Source organism: Gymnogyps californianus, chromosome 16 (genome assembly GCF_018139145.2).
Source record: "Gymnogyps californianus isolate 813 chromosome 16, ASM1813914v2, whole genome shotgun sequence".
NCBI classification, from domain to species: domain Eukaryota; kingdom Metazoa; phylum Chordata; class Aves; order Accipitriformes; family Cathartidae; genus Gymnogyps; species Gymnogyps californianus.
Window position 1 is genome coordinate 5,220,348 of NC_059486.1, and position 23,251 is coordinate 5,243,598.

General features: G+C 42.4%; 1 protein-coding gene across 1 annotated transcript in view; it reads left to right on the plus strand.

Moving 5' to 3' along the window:
• Positions 1–4,920: 4,920 nt before the first annotated feature.
• The window catches only part of BCR (BCR activator of RhoGEF and GTPase), a 100,067-nt gene continuing 81,736 nt past the window's right edge, over positions 4,921–23,251 (plus strand). The window contains exon 1 of the mRNA XM_050906789.1: positions 4,921–6,436. Within this exon, the coding sequence (XP_050762746.1) occupies positions 4,921–6,436 (1,516 nt within the window). The remainder of the gene's footprint in view (positions 6,437–23,251) is intronic.

Genomic DNA, 23,251 nt, shown 5'->3' on the forward strand with positions numbered 1-23,251 from the left:
ATAGAGCAGCTTGATAGAATATGATGAATAGAGATCTAGGAACTCTGTGTCTTTTTATTGGACAATCTTCACTTTGGCAATTGTACCGATTTTGTTGGCAAAGATGCAAATGTAGCATTTGGTGGAGAAAATGAATATGTGTGGGTATGTAAGGAGTTATTTATCCAAATGTGTAATGTTTTGACCTTATGATGTTCTATGTATTTGTTCATCTCCCGAATCTGTTTCACAAGGATGACGAATATACACTGCACTTGTACCACGTGCTGCACTGAGTGGGCAGCATAGCCATGGTCTTCATGTTTACTGAGTTTGAATGAGAGTAGAAAAGATGGTTCACTCTACTGCAGCAAATCATCTTGTCTAGGCTAGGTGCTAGGTTTCAGTGCAGACATGTTAGTGTTTACAGCTGCAAAATGACTTGGTAACAAATCTAAGAAAAGATCAGAATTCCAGGTTCCCCCCCCAATATATCTCCTAAGTGTTTCTTTTGTTGCGGAGCTCAATTATTGTACAAAATCGCAGAGATGCAATCTCTTCAACAATGCAATCACGTTGCTTGGAAAATCAACTGGGACAGTTTTTTCTAGTGATTCAGTACATTGCTTGATGTCATTACTCGTTTGTACCTTCTGGAGCTCCAAAAACTTCACGTACAAATGCAATACTCTGTCAGTCATTAACTGTGACTTGACAATGGTCTGACTCCATCTATTCTATGACGGATGCTTTGAGAGTGGGGTTTTTTTTGGTTGATAGGGGTTTTTTTGTTTGTTTTTCTTTTGTTTGGTTTGTTGGTTTTGGGGGGTGTTTTTTAGCCCCACTGTGACTTCCCCTGCAAAGAACTCAGTATTAATAGTTGATCATCTAAAATGAATCTTGGATCATGTTGCAAATGAAGAATAGCTTAGGACAGCACTTTGGTGGAAAAATAAACGTAAATTTGCAAGTTCTTAAATGTTTCTATCTGGTCTATGTTTTATCTATGCGTATTAATCCATTCTATTGGCAACTTCATTGGCCTTGAAGAAGCCTTAATATTGTGGAAAACAGTGTTGGAACAACTGTATTAACTCTAAACATAGGTAGGCTAAAACATGATTTTTATACCAGTTGAAGTTCTCACAGCGATCATGGCAACAGTTGCAGTGCCAGCTTCCTTGTGGAATTTGCAGCTGAGAAATTGGAGAAGTGACATTCAGAGGCAGTCTGAAGCAAAGTTAAAGAGCAATTGTAATAATCAATTTCCCAAAAGAAGTACTAATGTTGTGCTGTTTCTTGTCTTAATAAGTAGAAGCTAATGTGTTAATGAGTTCCTGTTTAAATAAGTATGCGTATCTCTTTGAGCAAAACAACTGGTAATGGATCAAAAGTTGTTTAAGAAACAGTCACCTGACAGGCAAAGTTCATTTCTTACTATAAAAGTCTTTCCTTTTAATTGTTAATGATATTGTTTCTGCCTTTTGAGTGATTATTTGACACTTAGGATATTATTATTTATATTCTTATAGGTCATGTTCAGATCTTTCTGAATACTGTTGGTTCCCAGCTCAGGCTCATCTCGTTGTAGTACGACTGGAGTCAATTCTTCATGAATAAATCTGTCCCCCTCTGTCTTTTCAGGTTTTCATCAATAGTTAGAGGTTGTTCTAGGGAGTACAATATAACGCACTGGTGAGTGAATGTTATAAACTCCTCTCTGTATCGCATCCTCTGATCATGCGAGTTAAAATGAAGTGTTCGGCAAGTTGAAGTTGTAGCAGAATCTGCATTTGGTAGTGGAGATGGTTGGTCAGTTTCTTGTATTTTTGGCCAGAAGGTTGTTCTCACATTGAGAAATTGCCATTCTCTGAATTCTAAGAAGGAGAGTTCCTGTTTTTCTGGGTTCATAGAATGATTTAGACTGGATGGGACTTCTCGAGACCTACCAGCCTTGTCAAACTCTACCACAGAGTGCTGCTTTGTGCTACAAAAATATGGTTTCTTAGTTTCAGCCACAGATTAATCAGAAATCATGTTTTATTTCTCTTTAAAAAGACTCTGCTTATGTTCTACCAGGTTTTTTTCTTACAAAACCTCTGATTCTGTCGTGTGGGATCATGCTGAAGAAACAGTTCATAAGTGACAGCTCAAGAGCTTTGAAGACTAAGCCGACTGGCTCCTCTTTCCCACAAGAGGGAGCTCTGTGGTCACTGTAGTACTAGTTCCGTTTCGACTGAGACGGGTTTTGCAATCTCTTGTAGGCCAGCAGAGGGTATGTGCTGGACTGTAGCTTAGCCCCCTCATCACAGGATTCTCAGTCTCAAATCACAGGTATGTGTCTGCCACCATAGCCTTAATGAAATTTTGTATCCTATTAAAATAATACTCTGTTGAATGCATAAAGTATCAGCAAAAATTCAGAGATCCCTTCAGTTCCTACTGGAATTTCTGATGTTGTAGTACCTCAATAGATAAAGAGGGTGCAGTTGTTTAATAGTATTATTCACTAAAAGTTAAGTGTGCATACAGAAATCCCTCCTCTGACTCATCAGAATTCTTACTCCCTCCAGAAGGGGCACAAATGTCAGAAAAGTGAACCCAAATCGAAAAAACTCTAGAGAGAAAAAATAAGAACTGTGAGACTTCAGTAAAAGTAATGTATGAATTCAGAACATATCCCTATGATGTAATATACCTGTCATTATTATAACCATGCCAGTACAGTCTTAAACTTCATATTACTAGAAATACATTGCATGTCAGAGTTTCGTTTTTCAAACTGGCACTGAGGCAAACAAATATCAAACTATCAATGGTGAAAAGCCAATTTATTTTATTTCTCTGAAAGATTGAGATTTCTTGAAAGATTTATAGAGGTATTTACTAAACATATAGATTTTATTATGATTTAGATTATAATCTGTTTTCCATATAGGTCAACCAATGCCTGTTAAGTGTTAAAAGCTGAGGAAACAAGTGCAGGAAAAGAGGTTAAAGCCAGGACACAAAAAACAAGAGGGATGAACTATGCAAAACTGAATACATGGTTACCTATTTGTGATATGTCTGAAAATACCCCAAAATATTTTGTTTGGCCTATAAAAAAAACCATGAAGGGAAAAACTGTTTAATGGATTATGAAACATTACATATCTCAAAGGTAAGAAAGAGAGCTACTCCTGTGGACTTGTGCTTTTCCTTCTTCTGGGATTTTATTCATTCTTGTTGGGGCTATATCCCACCCTCTTTTCTAGTAACAAGTATCAGAAAAGATATACCTCACCGCAGACATGAAGGAAGCAGGTTTATGGGGGATATGAGGCGTATATATCTCACTTTTTCCTATCATCCAAACAGGCAAGATGGAACTTCAGGTGTATTTGTTACCACTTTTTCAGAGGTTGAATTAGTACGTGGAAAGGATACAGGGCTTAAGCAAGATCGTGTACTGGGATTTCAGAAGGAGTAATACTCAGCAGCCAGACTTTTGTTTAAATCATTTGCCACCCTTCACCCAGAGCTGAGGCATGGGTCTTTGAGTTATTGTGGCTAGGATAATATACAGGATAATATACAGGACAAAAAGTGAGACTAATGCCTGAATGAAGTAGCCTTTATTGTTAATACCACAGTGATTCTGGAGTACCAGTTGCCCATCTCAGAAATCCAGCTTGTCATTTATTGGCAAGGAAGGAAGGATTGAGTGAATGACAAGCCTGCTACTAAACAGCGCTTACATTAGTGGGGGAAAACATGACCTTTGAAGGTGAGCTGCAGCTGGGGGGAGAGTTGCTGTGAACACAAGAGAGAGTATATAGACATGCTGGTGTTCATACATAATATATGGGGGCATGGATGTATGGACAAGAATGGATACCTCCCTATGCATACAGGGATGTGTGTATGATATGTTCTGGCCCAGGCTTAGGTATAGTCATGTCTATCTGTGGTGATGGCCAGGCCTGTGGCTGCAAGTGTGAGCAGATGTGAACGTACACGAGTTTGCAAATCTCTGCCTTTGTCTCGCCGGCAGCCGCCTCCGAGCGCAACGCGGGGCAGGGCGCAGGGCCAGGGCCCCCCAAGCCCCGCGGGGTCCCGCGGGCACGGCCTGCCGCAGCCGGCCCGGGCTGCCCCTTTAAGAGGCCCCATCGCCGTGTCAATCGCTGCGCCTGGCTCTTTCCCTCTCCTCCCCTTCCGCAGCGCTGCGATTCGGGGCGCCGCCGCCAGAGCCGGGCCGCGCGATGGGCAGCCGCGGGCAGCCGCCGCCGCGCCGAGGGGGCTCCCGCGGGGCCGCGGGGCGCTCGGGCACCGAGGGGTAGCGGCAGACCGCGCCGCGGGACGCGCCGCCGCCTCGCTGCTGTGCGCGGAGGCTCCGGAGAGCGTGTGCGCCCGGAGGACAGCACAATAGCCGGGAGGAGGAGACAGGGAAAGGGGCAGGGGGAAAGGAGGAGAGAGAAAGAGAAAGCACAACACGGGGGCTGGCGAGGGGAGGACGGAGCGGAGGACTCCTGAGCGTGGCTGCGCTGAGGGCCGTGCCCAGGACGGCGGCGGCAGGAGGTGGGTGGGTGGGGGGCGATATTTACCTTCCCTCCCCCGCCCCGAGCCTGCTCCTTTGTCCACCCACTTTGAAGTGCTCTGGGATCGCTGGGGTGGGAGCATTGTTGTTCTCTAGCAAAAGATCAGTCATGCCGGGGAGAGAGTAGCGAGTGTACGGGGGGGGCTGGGGCTGGCAAAAGCTGAAGGAGACGGCGAGGAGAGACTGCTCCGAAGATTGCCGCTTGCCTCCCAGTTTCCCTGCACGGACCGTGAAAGAGACGCATTGAGTTGACCCTGCCGGAGCTGTTTCTGCTTCTACGTGTGAGGTCCGGTTGGTTTATTCTTTCCACCTATCTCTCTCCAGCCTCCTTCCCGTATTCTCCACTTACTCCTGTATGCAAAATGGTGGACCCTGTGGGGTTTGTGGAGGCTTGGAAAGCACAATTTGCAGACTCTGAGCCTCCTAAAATGGAGCTGAAATCTGTGGGAGACATTGAACAGGAGCTGGAGATGTGCAAAGCATCTATCCGGAGACTGGAGATGGAGGTCAACAAGGAGAGGTTCCGCATGATTTACCTGCAGACTCTTCTGGCAAAGGAGAAAAAAAGCTATGATAGACAGAGATGGGGTTTTAAACGTGTTTCTCAGTTGCCTGAAGGGGGTGCAGAGCAGCAGATCCAAGACGTGCATCATCACCAGTCTGCTGACCAAGATGAATATGAAAAAAGCAAGTCACACCATGGGGAGGAAAAGTTCAAACCCAGGATACCCTCTCTGCGTAAGCTGTCTACGCAGAGTGATGGGTCAGACCTGTTGCCTTTGGACAGCCCCCGTCATGGAGAGGGAGAGCAGGACAGGTGTAAGCACTATGGTGAAGAGAAACTGAAGAGAGTTGTAGAAGATATGGAGAATCGCTGTGATACAGATGGCTCTCCTTCAAAACACAGATCGGCTTCAACTCGCAGGCTAGTGGGATCTGCTGAGAAGGAGGGATCATTTGAACCTATTTCTAAGGACAGAGGGAACAGCACCAGTGTGGCAGCACTAAGGTCCAATTTTGAGAGGATTAAAAAGGTTAATTCACATTCTTCTGGAGATAACAAGGATGTTGTTGAAAAGCCCTTTTATGTGAACATGGAGTATCATCATGAGAAGGGTCTAGTGAAGGTCAACGATAAAGATGTTTCCGATAAAATAAGTTCCCTTGGTAGCCAAGCCATGCAAATGGAACGCAAAAAGTCTTTGCATTCCCTCCCTTCTAACATGGTACCCAGCTTCAGTGAGTTCCAGAGGCCTGCTTACAGAGGAAGGTCCTCAGAGAGCAGCTTTGGCTATGATGGAGAATATGAGGATGCTGAACTGAACCCCAGGTTTCTCAAAGATAACCTCATTAATGCCAATGGCAGCAACCGCTCACCTTGGCAGCCCATGGACTTTCAACCCTATCAAAGTATCTATGTTGGTGGAATGATGGGGGAAGGAGAAGGGAAAGGACCTGTTCTGCGAAATCAGGGCACAACTGACCAGGAAAAACATCTCACGTGGCCCAGGAGGTCTTATTCCCCCAGGAGTTTTGAAGATATTGGAGGAGGATATACTCCTGATTGTAGCTCTAATGAGAACCTTACATCCAGTGAGGAAGACTTCTCCTCAGGGCAGTCCAGCCATGTCTCCCCCAGCCCCACCACTTACCGCATGTATCGGGATAAAAGCCGTTCTCCCTCCCAGAACTCTCAGCAGTCCTTTGACAGCAGCAGTCCACCAACCCCCCAGTCTCAAAAACGGCACAGGCAGCAGCAGGTCATTGTGTCTGAGGCTACTATTGTGGGTGTACGAAAAACAGGACAGATCTGGCCAAGTGATGGAGACTTGCCTTCTGGGAGATGTCACCAGGACAGCTGCTTCCATGGGGATACAGGTGTGTACCAGCTTTTCGTTTCGTCTTTTAAATGTATGGAGCAGGAAATAGCATCATGGAAATGAATGGGAGAGGTTTTCTAGGTGACCCTGGGTGAATCGCTCTAAGCATGCAACTGTTTAATGTGAGAAGTCTGTGTTTATTTTGTAGTTGTCCTGTTTTAGGAAGGTCCTGCAGAAGTATACATCAGACTGCATTTTAGGAGTAGAGATTGGATTCCCAGAAGGGTTGATTAAGGCTTCTCTTGAGAGTATCGATGGAGTCCAATGTTAATCAGTTCTTAAAGTTTCAATATGAACACAGGTAAAAAGGAGCCGGAACTGTTCAGTATTCACCACCAGGTCGTTCCCTCCCTCGTATTCTGGCACTGAGGAGTAGTTAAACTCTGCCTCAGAGGTGGTAGTGTGCCAGCATGCTACAACCTGAGGGTTTTGCTGGAGCTTTACCAATAATGATGCTGCTCCCACAATCTTGTTTTTTTCCTGTCTGTATTAATTGGAATGCTAGTTTCGCATTCTGTCTCGTGTCATCGTTCAGTTAGAGCTAAGTGGAGGTGGTGATTGTGCAACCCTGTTCTGGAAGCTTTCTGCTATCACTAAATGAAGGAAGAACTTGGAATATTAGGAAGCCCTGAGGGAGAGCTGTTAATTTAATTTCAGCAGGGTCAAATTTTTTGTTTGGGGAAGAATGGGCAATGTTTGAACCTGTTCTTATGTAAGCCATTCAGGCATGCAGGTGTGTCTGTGGAATTGCAGTGGATTTATAGGTGGTGGAAGAGGCAAACAGTGAACTATGTTGATTCAGATAGATTTACTGAATGTATGTGGACATCTGAATCTATTTAGCAAGGCACATAATGTAAATAGTATCTTGTGCTAACACCGGTAGTCTCCTATGCAGTAAATGAAAAACAATCAAATCCAGGAATGAAAAAAAAAACCAGTATGATTATTTCGATAGACTTCTATCATTCTAAATCTGTGAGTTATCTTGTGGATATTCTTTGTCTCTTTGAATGTATCATTTTAATAAGGGGTTAACATGTTATTTATCAATGTGACTGAATTCTTGAAGTAGTAGGTGAATTGAGAGGCCTATCAGAGATGTTGTCACTGTCTCAGGTTGTGTGAGCTTGGTGTATTAGTTCTCAGAAGAGTAACTTTGCTGGAAGGAGATGCCTGGTTTTACTTTCCCTGCTGATTGTTTTTTTGCCAGCAATACTTTTGGGAGCAACAATGGAGGGAGAACTCTTCCCTGCCCCCCCGCCATCCTTACATCCCATTGTATTATTGGAAGGCTGTACAGTTGTAATGGATGTTCACTGTACATGAAACCTCAGCACCCTGTCCTCACAGTGACTTCTTCCTTATCAGATTGTATATATATATACTTGTTTTCGATCTGGGACTACTGCATTCTTGTTTGGTTTTATGCATATGTTTTTATCTTATGGATAGTACTTGCAATGCAGAGGAGAGGCTGGATCTTGTGCTGGTTTAAACTGAGCTGCAGCCATCTGTCTCTGCTCTTGTTTACTGATGCTCTTTAGATGACTGGGAAGCCTCCTGGCAATTGCAATTTTTGCAGAAGGAAACAAAGGGACAAAAATAACAGAGGTTGATAAAGTTTGAGGATAAATTCGGCTTTCAGAAAGGCAATAGATAATATTTATTTTAAATAATTTAGCTAGGATGCACTGATTAAAAAAAAGGGCTGCTGAAAAGTCGGAACAGTTACAATTGCTGATTGCGCTGGAAAGCTTTGTGTCTTGTTCCTAAGGATGACCACGTAATTGCAGGCAAGGACAGAATGTAACTAATGCACCTTCTGCTTTCCTCAGCATAGGGGGTAACATGGCAAGCTTAGCAGGAACCTTCACCAGATGGCTAATCATTAGTGTCTTGCACATTAGCTGGTGGCAACTTTTACTTAACCAAAAAGGCTTATGCCTTCAGGAGGACTGTGTTTCTGATTAATTCCTGCTGAGCATCATTTTATATGAATTTTCTTTCTTTCCTGATTAGGAAGAATTTTGATCTGAAACCAACTGGCAGAACCTCTTTTTCATAAAACAAACAAAAGGCATGAGAGATCACTGTGTGATTAGCTGGCTGGCTACCATTCCCAACTATCATGCTCTGATGCGGACTGTTCTCCATCACCGCGTGATAGGAAAGCAGTTCACAGATCCAGACAGCTTTTCCTGCACCTGTGGTTCAGTCACTGGTTCTGCCAGCCTTCCCTGAAGTTTTGCGTGAACAGAGAGTGCAAGTTTGAATCACCGCAGGTTCAGGCCAGCCTTAATGTTAATTAGCATTAAGTGGGGTTTATTCAATAGTATTTGGTTTCTTTGTGCATTCAGATTTTTGTATGCTTGCTGGCTTTGCTTTTCATGGCTCTGGCCATAATAATGCTGAATGTGGTGTGGACAGGTGCGATGTGAACTTTCTGTCTGGATCTGCTGTCCCAGTGCATCTTGAGCTTGGCCAGCGGACACGTGCTGTTTTGTCCAAATTCTTTCCCAAGTTCACAGTCAAGTGATAATTTCCTACTTTTGTATCACAAAAAAGGACTAGAAGGAGGTCACCTAACTCTCAAGTGAATGGGATCCAAGCCAAAATTTGAATGTGGGTTCTTGGAGAAGTGTTATCAAAAACCTTAAATCAGACCAAGGTAGGCTTTCAGTTTTTTCCAAGGAGTAGAGTGAGAGCTTCAGGGTTGAGATTTGGTAGTAACTGTACCTTCTATTAAGTGTATTTAATGGAGCCTGGGCAAAGATATTTATGTTAGTATTAATTATGTATCACTAATTTCCTGTAGTGGGAATAGAAAAAAAACAAAACACATCTTAACTCTGCATTAAGTTTGAATATTTTTACTATGATTGTGGAGGAAGAACAAGATTTTTAAAATTCTGTCTACTGTTAAATGTTAGTTGCAGAGACAGACACAAGAGAAGCCACCTGTTGTGCATTTCTGCTTATAATCAAGGGGAGAGTTGCATAGTGCTGCTGTGCAGTGCCGAGGCCTCGCAATGGCCTGAGTTGGGTCAGTTTTTTGACTAGTTTTTAACTAGTAGCAGTTTGTTAATTGAGGAGCACACTGGAGTTGTTGCTTGGCTTCATAGCTTGCTTCATAAAATCAGTGCATGCTCTCTCATAGCTCTGTGTGTGAAATGATTTTATCTATCTGCATAACAACGTGGAAACTCTATCTGGAGTCCACATAGATAATATTTACCTGCAAAGCTGCTTCCTTAAAGGTGCCCTAGTAGTGACTTCTGTTCTCTTGAGAGGACTTGATAGTGCTCTCCAGAGAGTTCTGCCAGGCACTCTCTCTAGAAAGCTACCAACAGCCGTAGTGCTCAATATAAGGTCAGTTTGGGGATATGTGTAACTTAATTCCATTGGGAGTAAAGTTGTACTTATTTTAGCCTCTACTAAGTGTGGGAGTGCTGAATGTCCCTTTCTGAAGAGCATGGAGTGTTCTCTATATTTTTAGTGAGTTTGATGTAAACAGAGGAAAGAGTGCTGGAATTTTTCTACGCGTGTGAACTGCAAGACTCAAAATTCCTGTTATCTCAGCTAAGCAGAATGCCATTTTAAAGTGCATAGTTAGTCAGAGCTGTAGATTCTTCAGTTTTTGTATGCCTTAAATGCCTGACCAGATAGGCAAGCATCCTTGACACTACTTAATTTTAAAGCCCCAAGAAAGCACGCAATATGTTGTCATGGAAGGACATTGTTCTGTACCAGTTTCTGCAAGGGTCTCTTCCCGAGTTGCTCATGTGTTCTGAGATCTTGGACAAGTTTCTTAATTCTGCACTTCTTCCACCCAGTATTGTATTCTGTGGATTTTACAAGATGTAGTTTGAAATGTGCTTTGCAATGTTTTAGCGGTACAGAGACGACTCATGAGGGAACATGCCAGTGCTGTTGCTGCTGTTGAGGAACACAACTTTTCTTTGAGCAACTGAGGGAGACTTCAGTCCACTGTGTAGTGATTCTTCCTTCTGAGGATCTGAAGTGTAGGAACTCTTCATAATGTGCAGCTCACTTGTTGATTTTAAGGGCTGCTGGCACAGGTCCTGCTGTCAGTCTGTGACTTACATTGGGTCAAGAATGAAGTTTAAATTTTCTCTGACACTTGTTTAGTTCATTTTGCTATTACTTTTTAAACATGTTCTAATCCTTTGCTGTGATGATTAGTGGATTTCCTAGGAGCACTGATGACAAGATGCTGTTTAAGTGCTGCCCCACCCCCTGCCTTGCTTTCCAGCGATTTAGTGACTTTTGAGATTATCAAGCTGCTTGTGCTACCACTCCCCTCTTCTTAGTCTGGGCGAGTGAAGAGCTCCCTTTCTTTCTCTGCCAGATTTCTCCTTCCTTCCAGCTGAGTTTAGTGGAATCTGTGGAGCTTCTGCTTTATGTCCCCAGTGACTACAGTGGACTCTGCAGTCCTGTTTGTTTGTTTGTTTTGTTCCTTCTTCCACAAACAGTTGCTAACCTTTATCTCAGGCCTACCATAAGTAATGGCATGCAGATAGATTTTTATTTTTGCTTTTCTTATGTTCACTCTAGATCATGGAGTTTCTTCCACCCCAATGTTCAGGTTCTTCTGTAATCACAAAGCACCTGCCTTTGAAATGAGAGTGTAAACCAACCCAGATAGTAGTTGTCTGATACTGGGAAGCCGTAGAGAGTGCTGATGTCACCTGATCTGTCTGTGTGAAGCTCACTTTTGTGGTCCACGACAGAGATAATTGAAGTGGGACTGGCTTTCCTATGGAGTAAGTAGACAGAGAGCTATGAATTCTGCAAGTAATGGGTTAGGTAGAAAGCTGCTTGTCATCCCTGCATAATTACCAACAGTTTAAAAGTGGTCTGTCTGGCAGTAGAGATGAACCCACTTTGTGCAGCTGCAATGCTGCATAAGGGCCTACCAGGCAGGCAGGGCAGGTGAAATGTAATACAAGTGCACACTTAAAGTTTGGGAGTGTTGTAGGAACTCAAGGCTAGGAGCAAGCTGCAACAGAGCCATATGGATATCCATGCAGCATCCATGCTGTGATAACCACAGACTAGAATGCTGTTCTGTATGCCAAAACAATTGGACCTAGGTGATTTCAGCGTGGTGATTTCACAGAGCCAGGGGCTAGAGCCCTAAAGTGTTGCAGTGAATGCCACAGAACAAGATGATAATGCCTTTCATTTGAGCAGGAAATGTGTAGGCAAGTGGAACCACAATATTAAGTCTGTGGCTCAGTGAGCTGCTCCTATGGTTCTTGCTGACTCTGTTCAAAGTACTGAAAAAGCACTGGTTTATGGCCAAAGCAGTTGAACTGACAGATGTGTATGAACTGTGCATCCATTCTGCTTCACAGTTGTCAGCATCTGTCCAAATGGTTTCAGAGGAAAAACACAGAGAGGTTGCTGTTTTGTACAAAATTTTGGTCCTGCCCTGAGAAGTGGCAGGGAGAGTTGGGAGCATCCATGGGCTACTGCCTGCCCCAGTGCACTACCTCCTCTAAGATGGAGGCCTCTTTCTAGGTGGCTGAAGGAAAAAGAAGAGAAAGAAGGAGTAGAAAACCTGATGTCTTGGTACTTTCTTGCACTGGCTTCCTTTTCTGGATTAGAAAGCTTTTCAGCTGTTTTTCCCTTTGTTGTGGTTTAACCCCAGCCAGCAACTAAGCACCACGCAGCCGCTTCCCCTTTCCCCCCTCCCAGTGGGGTGGGGAGGAGGAAAAAAAATGGTAAAACTCGTGGGTTGAGATAAGAACAGTTTAATAACTAAAGTAAAATAAAATACACTACTAACTAAGAATAATAATATAATAGTAATAATTGTAATGAAAAGGAATATAACCAAAAAAAAGACATAAAACCCAAGAAAATACAAGTGATGCACAATGCAATTGCTCACCACCTGCTGACCGATGCCCAAGCAGCGATCCGTGCCTCCCAGCCAAGTACCCCCTGTTTATATACTGGGCATGACGTTCCATGGTATGGAATACCCCTTTGGCTAGTTCGGGTCAGCTGCCCCGGCTATGCTCCCTCCCAGCTTCTTGTGCACACCTGCTTGCTGGCAGAGCATGGGAAACTGAAAAGTCCTTGGCTTAAGATAAATGCTACTTAGCAACAACTAAAACATCAGAGTGTTATCAACAGTATTCTCCCACTAAATCCAAAACACAGCACTGTATCAGCTGCTAAGAAGAAAATTAACTCTATCCCAGCCGAAACCAGGACTCCATTGCAGAACCAAAAGTAAGCAAGGGAGTGAAGAGCTGAGGATGGGGTTGAACATGGTAGAATTGGTTAGGGTTTGGAGCTAATGAAGGGACTGGGCTGGTGGAGTGAAACTAATTGCTATGTGGAGGAACAGGCAAACATGGGAAGAAGACGGGTCTGTCTTTAGACTGGTATAAGCACTGACCATGGCTTATGAAATGATTTACTTGTGCATGTAGGTGATGGACTTTAAAGCAGTGAAATACATTGGGGAATGAGGTGCTTTGGTCTCCTCTGTTTTCTCATCTCTAGTGAAGCAGTTGCACAAGTGTGTGGTTTTAACCTTGAAGATTTTCACTGTTTAGTGTAAGTGTACGTGACCCTATGTACAGACTTCCAGAGGTGCAAAACTGGAACATTTTACTTTTGATTCTTGCAGTTATGCTCTCTGAAGCTAACGTTGAGACAAAGAAAGCTAGGAGTTTACTAATTTGTGGAATTAATTGCTCTGCCACCTTTTGTAAGTGCTTCCATTCGTCTAATATCTCTGGTTTGGATATTTGGATGAAATGCTAAGTATTGTGTTCAGTCACTCCTTCATTGAGAGCTTACTTTTCACTGCCACCAGAAAGTTTTATTGAGGTGTGGGCAAAGGCAGTAAAATGAGTTGGGTGGAATGGCAAGTCGGCATCCTGAGTAACAGACTTGGGAGGGGGGAGAAATAGGGTTTAATTAGAAAATTTGCTAAACTGTCAAGTGTGGGTTAGGAAATGCTTATTTGAATACTGGGCAGCACACTATAGCTAATGATATTGACTCTTAAAGGAAGTGTTGGGGGAGGGGAGGGTGATTTCTAATCCAAGTTTGGCTTTTGCAGGCTAGCTGAAAGAGGGGCCAGCAAAGGAGACAGAAGCCTGTGAAGGTTTGGGCCCCAGTAACAGCCTGGAAACAGGTCTCTGTCTTCCAGTTCTAGCACGTTTAGCAGTTCACTCTCCAATGCTCTCCCTCTCTCCCCAGCCTCTGAGGGATAAACAGTTATTGTGCAGAGGCAAGGGGGACCTGTATTTCAGCTTCAAGGAATTTTGGAGGTCAGTCCGTAAAGGTTAATGAGGTGAGACTTGGCAAGCTGTTTGAGGAGAATTGCTCCATTTCAATTACCATAGGGAAGCATATTGCTGTTCATGAAAATCAGACTGTTGATTGGAGGCACAGCTTATCTGGAGCTTGCTTTCCCCCAGAGAAACCAAGACTAGCAGGTTTTTTTTTTGACTGTCTCCTCTTTGATTTGTTCTGCCCAGTCAGATAAGCATGGAAAGAATAATAAGGACCTGATCCTGTTCTTTCCCTGGTGAAATATCATTGACTTCAGTAATCTCTTGCTGGCACATGTAGGAAAAGAAATGGATGTTCTGGTACAGGTTGAATGGCAACTTTGCTGTGCAGATAGAGGGGTAGACTGCAAGTGACAACAGTGCTGGCATGGATTAGTTTGGGTGAACTGCATGTGAATGAAGTACTTCCAAAACAACAATTTGAGTGTCTTAAGTTACAAAGCAGGTTTTGGCCAGCTCACTGATAACAAAGTGGATTGCTTTCCTGATTGTATCTTTAAATTACATGTGATGTGAAAGTAACCATAAACGGTAAGTAAATCCTTGAGTGTTGGTCTGTCTTACTGCTGAGGCAGTTTTACAAATCTGTAACTTCTCTAAACTTGTTTTGAGTTGTGCTGTATGTGTTTTAAACAGTAAAACTGTCCCACATAGGACCAGCGTGGTGTATTTCTATCACAAAATCTGGTTGTGGTTTGCAAATCTTCCTGTTACTAAAATAACAAAAGCACGTTTCCCTTTTGTCTTCTTCGCAACTGCCAAAATGGTATCTCTCAGACCCTTTCTTAACCAGGTTACGGCTGATGTAGTAATCAGATTATTGCAAATGTAATTGGAATCTGTTTCAGAGAAAGCTCTGCCCAAACGTGGCAGCTGGAGCTGAGTTAGTTGCCCATGGCTACATGAATACATGAGGAGTATGTGTGTGAGAATCGACAATGATTGCCCTGTAGGAAGAGTGAATTAGTAAAGTTCAGTCTGTTGGTTTATACTACTGAATTGTGCCTATTGGTATTGCAGGCCCTTTGCCTAGTTGTTATCTTCTATTATTTTGTTATTTGCGGTCATTTCACCGATCCTTGTTGCTTCTGGGTTTGGTTTTTTTTATTTTGCGGAGGGAGGAATTCTTTTCTAGGGAGAATAAATCCACCACAACCTTCCTTCTTTTAAAGATAATATATAAAAAAACCCCCATCCTCTTTTGGAGCTTCTGTGCAGGTTAGGTCTCACTGAAGTATCCAAAAGCCCCAAATTACTTGCAGATTGGTCTGTGACAACAGGATAGTAACAACTGTAGCAGGCTGCTGTGGATCACACAGTATTATCTGAAATCTAAGAAGCCAGCTTTTGCAGTAGTTACTTAATAGTGAGCAACTCATGTGTTTGGACCCAGCAGCTCCTCTGTGTTTGTGACCTGTCCTTGATGTGTGGAGAAGTGCACTGTGCAGCCTTGGCTCACTATGTCTGTTTACTTCTTCTTAAGGACTTTAGAATATTCTACACTTAACACCGAAATGCAGCTACTTCTCTGATGGCATATGTGCCAGCTGTTATGTTATCAGAAATTATATACTCCCTTGGCTGCAAAGCTAGGTAAGGAGTACCCATTTTTGAACCTACAATATGGGTGAGGCTGGAGCAGGCTCTAGTTGTTAGGATAGTTAAAAAACCCCCCACCAACAACAAACCCCCCACAAAAAGCCACAAAAAACCAAACCCTCAGTTACCTACAGTCACATCTGCGTGTTCTTTAAAATGGTCCAGCAGTTTCCTAGAATAATGTGTTCTGAAGAAAAATACCTCATTCCTTGGAGCATCAGGGTCCAAACGTGCCTGAGCTGCTACAAAGTAAATGTGATTGGTCTGTTGTCACTAGGGAGGTGTAACATACAAACACAGAGAACTGTATCTGCTGCAGTCTACAATTACATAGCACGGTATGATTTTGCCCGGAAGATAGTAATGGCCTGTCAGCCTGGCTGGGCTCAGGGCTTCCCAAAAGAGATTAGATTATGCTGCTTAGTATGAGCCAAGGCACAGAAAAGCATGTTTCTGTGACTGTTAGCGTCCAACTGCCTCAGTTCATAGCAATCTTCATTTTTGCTTCCTGCTAACCTATCTCTGCTCCTGAGATTTTTTTATAATGGTCAGCACTGACATTACCACGTGAAGTTTCAGAAAATAATATGCTGAGAAAATTAGTTGATCACTGTTGGAAGATTTCTGTGTGTTCCGTCCTTGCCCTTCAGCTCTTCTGCAGACTGTCCCCTTTGTTTGAATCCTTCTAGGTTGAATGTTTGAGTGTGGGAGTTCCATTCCCTTCCCTGGGTGTCTTGTATACTTTTGCTTTACATTCTCCTGAGGTGATCATTGGACCTCTCGGTCTGATAGGGATGAAATCACTGTCATCGCTCTAAGAAAACATAGTAATGCCTCAATCTGGCAATGTTCTGTCATTGTCTTTGAGGAAATCACGGTATTTGGATGAACATATTTGTCTTTGCTAATTGTACTAATTACTTACTTGAATTTGTGGATTAGCCAACAGAGAACATCCTGTTGTAAACTTCTATTGCAGTTCTCCTGTCTAAGCCTAATTGTGGTGGATACCAAGCCCAGTGCTTAGCTGTGATTAAAAGTGCCTTGTATAGGTGGTGTGCAGCCTGCACTACATCAGTGACTGCAGTGAAGAGCAGCACATCTTACAGGCTGTTCCTTGTTTTACTTTTCTTGTTTTTCTTTAATAAAAAGCTGATGAGTAAAATCTGAATTGCAAAGAGGAAAAAAACCTGACAAGCTGTAGTCTTGATGAAAATACATTCTTCAGCCTTGGGACGCACACCACTTCTCTGGTCTAATATTGATCATCCATAGCTCCTGATATGGGGTAGATGGATATCAGGAAGAGAATGCTTTAGCCGAGTCCAGAGTGTTGTCTCAAAGGTTCTCTTGGCTTCCTAACTTGCTGGAACAAGTATCTCTCAGCTCACGTAAGCATGCTCCTCAAAGGCCTTCCAGAGCTGCTTCTAACTATGACAGAAAACTAGTACACTTAAGCAATATGTTGGGGCTAACAATCACCTGAGTAATTGTTTGGGTGAACCTTTTGTTCAGCCTTTTCTCCGCTAGCTTCTTTCCTAAGGAACTTACCCATAGGAATGACGTATGCTGCGAATCATGTAACTAGTTTGGGTGCTCCATGGTCTGCTGTTACCTTCTTTCCTAGGAGACCTGTGATTGTAATGAGACCAAAAGGCAGATGTTGCTAACAGAACTGCATGATGAGCATGTATCTGATCAGATGGAGGGGTCTGGTGTGGGAGAAAGGGGACTATGTGTTTTGTCCTCGGGTATCTTCAGAAGAGCCAGTGTGTGCTCACCTCAACAGGGAGCCTGGGAACCACTTGCTGTCTGACACTTATGCAACACTGCAGTTTTTTCCAGCACAAGGGCCTTTGGCAGATGTGACTGATGGTCCCCATGCTCTTTTCTGATGATAAGGATCAAGAAAATTCCTTTTTTTCCTTTGGTATTTCAGGTGCAGTATTGAGCTACAGGCTTGGCTACCTTCTTGAATTGATCTGTACTGAACAACAATAATGAGAGGCTGATTGCGATTTTGAGATTGTTTACATGGTCTGATGCTCTTGTCATTCAGATGAGGGCTGAGTTCTGCTTTGTGTGAGTGCAGGAGCTCTCATATCTTACAAATTTAGATCAGGGCATATTGAAGAAAATTATTTTCCACTTTCCTGTATTCCTAACTGATGTTTGAACACATAGCCCAGAGAATGCAGACCTGTCACTGTAGCCATTTAGTCTTTGGAGAGGCACTTCCTCAATTTGATTTGCTGCATTTCTTGAAGGTCCTCCTAAGCACAGCTGAGCAGTTACACAAACCCATAAGCCTTTCCCTTTGCAGTTGTTGAGAAACCACACTGCTTTGTATAGAAATATTTACATAGGATTTATGCATCACTTGACCCTTTCTAATCCAAATTGATTTTGCAACTTCTGTATGCACTGAGTGAAATAACTTTATATTAGTTTACCTTGACCATCAGTTTACTAAGGATTTGGAGCTACGGGAGTACTGGTTACCATGAAACCGTATCAGAAACTTCAGGTTGATGCTGATCCCTCTCTACTTCAGTATTAGGGAAGAGAAGATGATCTTGCTTCTCCTCCAGTAGTAGCACTTGTCCATCTTGCTGGGGGTAGGAGTGGGCAGCACCCTGGAACAGAGCTGTAGCATCTGTAAGTCTTGGGAGGAGACAGTAATAAGGTGGGGGGACATGTATCCCAGGAAGATGTAGGAGACAGAAGGTCCTGTTGCAGCCTCCACCTCAGAGTGAGGGGTACATCTCAGCCAATCTCATCTCAGCAGAGTTTTAGTAGATGGTTGATAGTATCACGATGTTTCTTCTAGTACCCCCCACTATTAGCTTGAGAGCTCCATGACAATGTCTGCAATTTGACAATGATTTTATCTTTATACTCCTGTTTGTGTTCAGTGTCTCTCACCACTGAAAAATTCTGCGTTGTACTGAAAAGTTCCACCAGGGAGGTGAATGGATGAGATAATGCTGACTCCAGCAGAGGAGAAAATCTGGCACTGCCTAAGGTAAATAAAGAACTGGCTGTGCCTAGAAGAAGCAGGTGCCTATACCTGTGCTCTGGAGGGCAGGCGGATATTGGTGCACCAAACTCAGCTTCAAAGGGAGCCCCTTGAGTAAGTACTTCCAGAGGAGTGGGGCACTGAAGGACACCTCCAGTAAAATCCACCTGGTAAGGTGATAAGAATATGAATTCTTACCATGCAGTCACAGAGCTGAAGTCAACTTGCCATTACCAGAGTTTTTCTGTATTGCTAAAAGGGTCAGGGTTCTCATCAGGAAAAGATATTATCCTAATGGAAAAGAGGTAGAGTTTGGAATAACTAGCAAGGAAGAAATGAGAGAGCTTAATGAATTTTGATTTTTTTGCTTGGATTATTGTTTTTGTTTTATTTAACAGTTGGACACAGCAATGGCTACTCTTGAGAGCTGTAACAGTATCTCAGGAAAGACGTGATCCAGGACGTGCTGGTGTCAGGGGATTTCTAGTGACTGTTTTGCTGTGACTGAAGCTCCACAACACTAGCTGTATGTTTCTATATATCTATCTGAACCAGAATTACCCAAGATATCTTGATTTTTGAAGTGTTGGCTTGATCTCTGACTTCAAAAGAGCTGATAGGGTTTTCACAGGCTTAGGTTATAAATGTTTTAAAACTTACATGCATGCGGCTTATGCTGTCCAGTTTCAGTAGCAGTAGTGCAGATGTGGTTGAGAGCTGTCTGTGAGCTATACTGGGCAGGCAGTTCAAAAACGTAATTCTGTTTTAAAGTTTCTCTTACCTTTTGGAGAACTGTGTTAGTTGCCCATATGCATCTGCCATGCCTCCTGGATGGGTGCTATGGAAACACAAATGCAGTTTGCATAGCATTTTTACTTTATTTAATAATTCTTCTAGCGCCACTCTGCCTCTGCTGTCTTAAGAGGCAAAAAGACAAGAGAAAGTGATAAAATGGTGTTTATAACAAAACATCAGATACACTTTTTTCAGTTTGTCCAGTCCTCTGATGTAGGACTCTGTCAAAATGAATTTTGGTTACGTAGGGTTTTTTAGTATGCATGGAGAGAAAAATACGTCTATTATGTTTTTACAGTATCTGAGACGACAGAAGAAGATGCCTTCCTTTCAGCCGGGTGGTCATCTGCAACAAACTTAAGTTCTGTTACACCATGGTGTGATCTTAGCTGTTTGAATGTGACTGACTTGTCATGTTTGTGTTCAGCAAACATGCCCTAGCCCTGACCTTGACTACCCCAAATTTATTCAGGCTTGAGCGCTGACCTATACATAATTTGGTGTGATCTCACCGTCTGGTCAAACTAAAATACATACTAATGTGATCTAAGCTCTGCTTTGTTTTGTGCTCGATAGGTAAACATAATAAAATTTATACTGCAGACAAAGGGTTACTTTCTACAGTTAGTGCCTATCCTCCATTTCAGTACTTGTAGGAAATCTCAGTATCTCCACTTAAAGCAAGGAAGGAGACTTGATTATCTGTTATGTAAATGTGTTCTGAATATATGTGTGTGCAAGAAAAATCTGAAGAGGAAGAATTTTTGAACTTAAATCTTTTATTCTGTATATAGGTGTTTCAGACTGGTTTCAATGTATATGCAAATATGCACTGATGCAAAGAAACAAGCACCCTTACAAAGTTCCACCTCAACTTTGTAACAAGCCTTTTCTTGTAATTAGATGAACAGCTGGTTAAGGAAACATTCTGATGCTAAAACTGTTTTTCCCATTAATGGGCACTTGCCATGTAGGGCTGATGCACGTTGCAAATAGGCTTGTTTAATAGTGTTTGATAGTTGGTTGTTTTGTGGTTGTGTTTTTTTCTTTGTAAGGAAACCAGTCATTTGCAAGTTTCTTTCAAACACATGTAAGGAATGAGAAGTGAACTTTAAAAGAAAAACAGCCTTGGGTTTACAACAAGCTTTTATCTTATATAGTGATTTGCATAAATAAATTTCCAAGTGTTTCAACGAGGAAGTATGCAGCTCAGTCTTTTGAGATGCTGAAACTCGGGCTTCTAGCTGAATTTTGGTGAGCCCTAGTGTCCTGGAATCCAGTTTGGTGTATTTCTTCTGGACCACACTTTTAGCTGGAAAATGGATTAACTTCCTCTATATGTACGTGTTTAGAAATTAGTTTATATCCATATGTAACTTTTAAAGGAAAATACTATAAAAAAGAAAAAACAAAACACGACGAAAAAACCTCAATTCTGTTGCTGGAAGCTTGCCTTTTCACTGATTTCTAGAATTCATATACTTTCTTCCACTACTTCTTTCTTTCTTCTTAATTCTGTGTTCCTATTAACTCATTCAGTTTTCCCTCTAAATAATTAAGTTCAAAATCTGGGTTGCATTTGCCTACCTATGGCTGTGGTTGGTTCTGCTTATGTGTCGACCTCTGTTTTTTCCACTTTTCACTTTTTTTCTTTTGTTTATTTATTTAAAATTCGAAGCAAGGTCGGCCTTGTCTTACAGCATGTATTTGTATATGTCTTCCAGTATTTTCATATTATGCCCCTTGAGGCTAAGTCTTGATTTAAATTGTCTTTGGTGATAATGCTTCATGCTGTGGCATGCTGCCCTGTCAGTTGTGCCAACAACTGTTCATTTGTACGTTCATGCTGAGAACTGGATCAGGGAATTTCTGTGGGGTTTTTTGGTTTTTTTTGTGTCCCCCCCAGCCAAAACCAAACAAAAATCACAAAACTCCCCAAACCAAAACACAAAACCCCTCTAACCATGGATCCCATCCATCCTCCCCACAAATGTTTGTGTTGGAGCAGCAACTGATTGATTGGTGTTGGAGGGGAGAGAGTGTATAATGCCATGAAAGACAATGTATGCTTAAACCCCCAGTCTGTTGGGACTCTGAGGCTGTTAATTCAAATAACAATGGGAACATTAATGCTGAGAAATCATGTTTAACGTTAGCAATTTCACTTCTGATTAACCAGCTGCTTTGGGATTTCAGGAAGAGGTCTGGGGTATCCTTTGAGCAGAGTACCTCTTCCCTGGTCAGATGCTTTGTTTCTGCTGTTGGGGGGGCGGGGGGGGAAGAAAGAAAAGGCAGTCTAAGGGCTTGCTGATGTTTGAAATAGAGTCTGTTTTGTAGAATAAATTGAAGTAGAATGCTAGGACTAGAAATGGGGGAAAAGATATATTTACAGTCAGTATTGTTGTGAGACAGACCAGATGACATCCTAGTCCATGTGACTGACTCCCCTTTCAGTTGCCTATGTAAGTACTTCATGTTTTTAATTATTACATCAGCAAATACATTGACTGTTTATGGCCAGGAGAAAATGGAAAAGAAGATACAATTATTCCTTTTTACTAAGACTAAAAAAAGTCTCTATCTTCTGCTAAAAGATTGTTTAGGTCATAAATCATCTGGAAGGAGGACTGTATGGATGTAGGTCAGCACAGCTTTTAAAGGAGAGTGGATCACCTTAAGTAACTTGCATTTGGTTTCTAGGAGTGTATGTGTGAGTGTTCATGGGCTAAGATTTTATATTATTTTTTATGATGTAACTACTGTAATGAGATATCTGCAATATTACATCTTCCAACTACATAGTATGTGAATATTTTTCCCTTGATGAGTGTTTTTGGGGAAGGGGAGTTTTAGAGGTTATTGCTAGGCCTTCTTACACTTGTTTGCTTTGAAATATGGAATGTCATTGTCCTGGCCTAATAGTGCAACTGAGACTTTGTGTCCAATAGCGTGATTTGCTTAAAAAGCTTATTTACCTCTCTGCACAGATTTGTGAGCTCTTCTGACTTAACCCTGCTGAATTCCTGCCTGTATAGCAGCCAGGTGCTAGATTTCTGGCTTCCAGCTTCTTTTGCTCTTTCTGTTCCTGTTCAGTCCACAAACATGGAAAAAAATGCCCTACCCTGCTGACTCATTGTGCCCAGAGCACTCCCTGTATTCCTGAAATAGGATTAATATCTGAGGCAGATTGAACAACTCAACAGAGATGGGTCTGGTTCTCTTCTGCCAAACCTCTCTTTAAAATAGCTGCTTTCTTCTCTTAGGCCCATGAATCTTGACTAGGTGTTCTATGAGGCCTCAGCCCCAAGGTGATTTCCTTATCTTGTATTCATTTAAAGGGCCTTTGCAACAAATACAAATGTTGTAGAAATCAACTAGTATGTAGAATAATCCTTTTAACAGGTTTATTCTGATACTCTATTGGGTATTTAAGTGGATTTAACTGCATCGTTTAATATATCCTTGAAGATGGTTCCAAATGAAACCTGCTGCTGTCAAATTCTGTCGTATCTCTGTATGCATACCAAGTGTGCCTGGGAGATGTCAGGCAGTGCCGTAGGCAGTGGGGAGGGGTTGCTATTTATAGGGGAAAACTAGGAGTAGGAAACCACTTATGCTGTTTACCATCGTGCTGTCTACAACTTGGTCTCTCAGATAATACTCAGAAAGTCTAGTTGCTCTGCAAAGACTTGGAAGAAGTTATTTCCCTGTTACAAGGGCAAACTCATGTTCTTTTGCCTGTTCTCTTCTTCACCTTACACAGTATGCAGTTGTCTAGTGGCTCACCCCAGGGGCAGCTGTGCTACTGTATGTATCCCTTTAGCTTGTTTTGCTTTGGGATCAAAGGACTGTGTGAAAGCAAATGTCAATTATTAATTCTTGGTTTTAAAAATATACAGAGTGACACACTTTTTCCCTTTGAAGTGAACAGCAGTCTACTTCTTCCCGTCAGCATACTGTGCAGCCCTGTTGTAATGTCTCAGCTTTTGAGTTCCTGCAAACAAGGGCATCCTGCAAAGGGCCGTATTTGGCAGTGAAATAGTCAGCAAAATGCCTG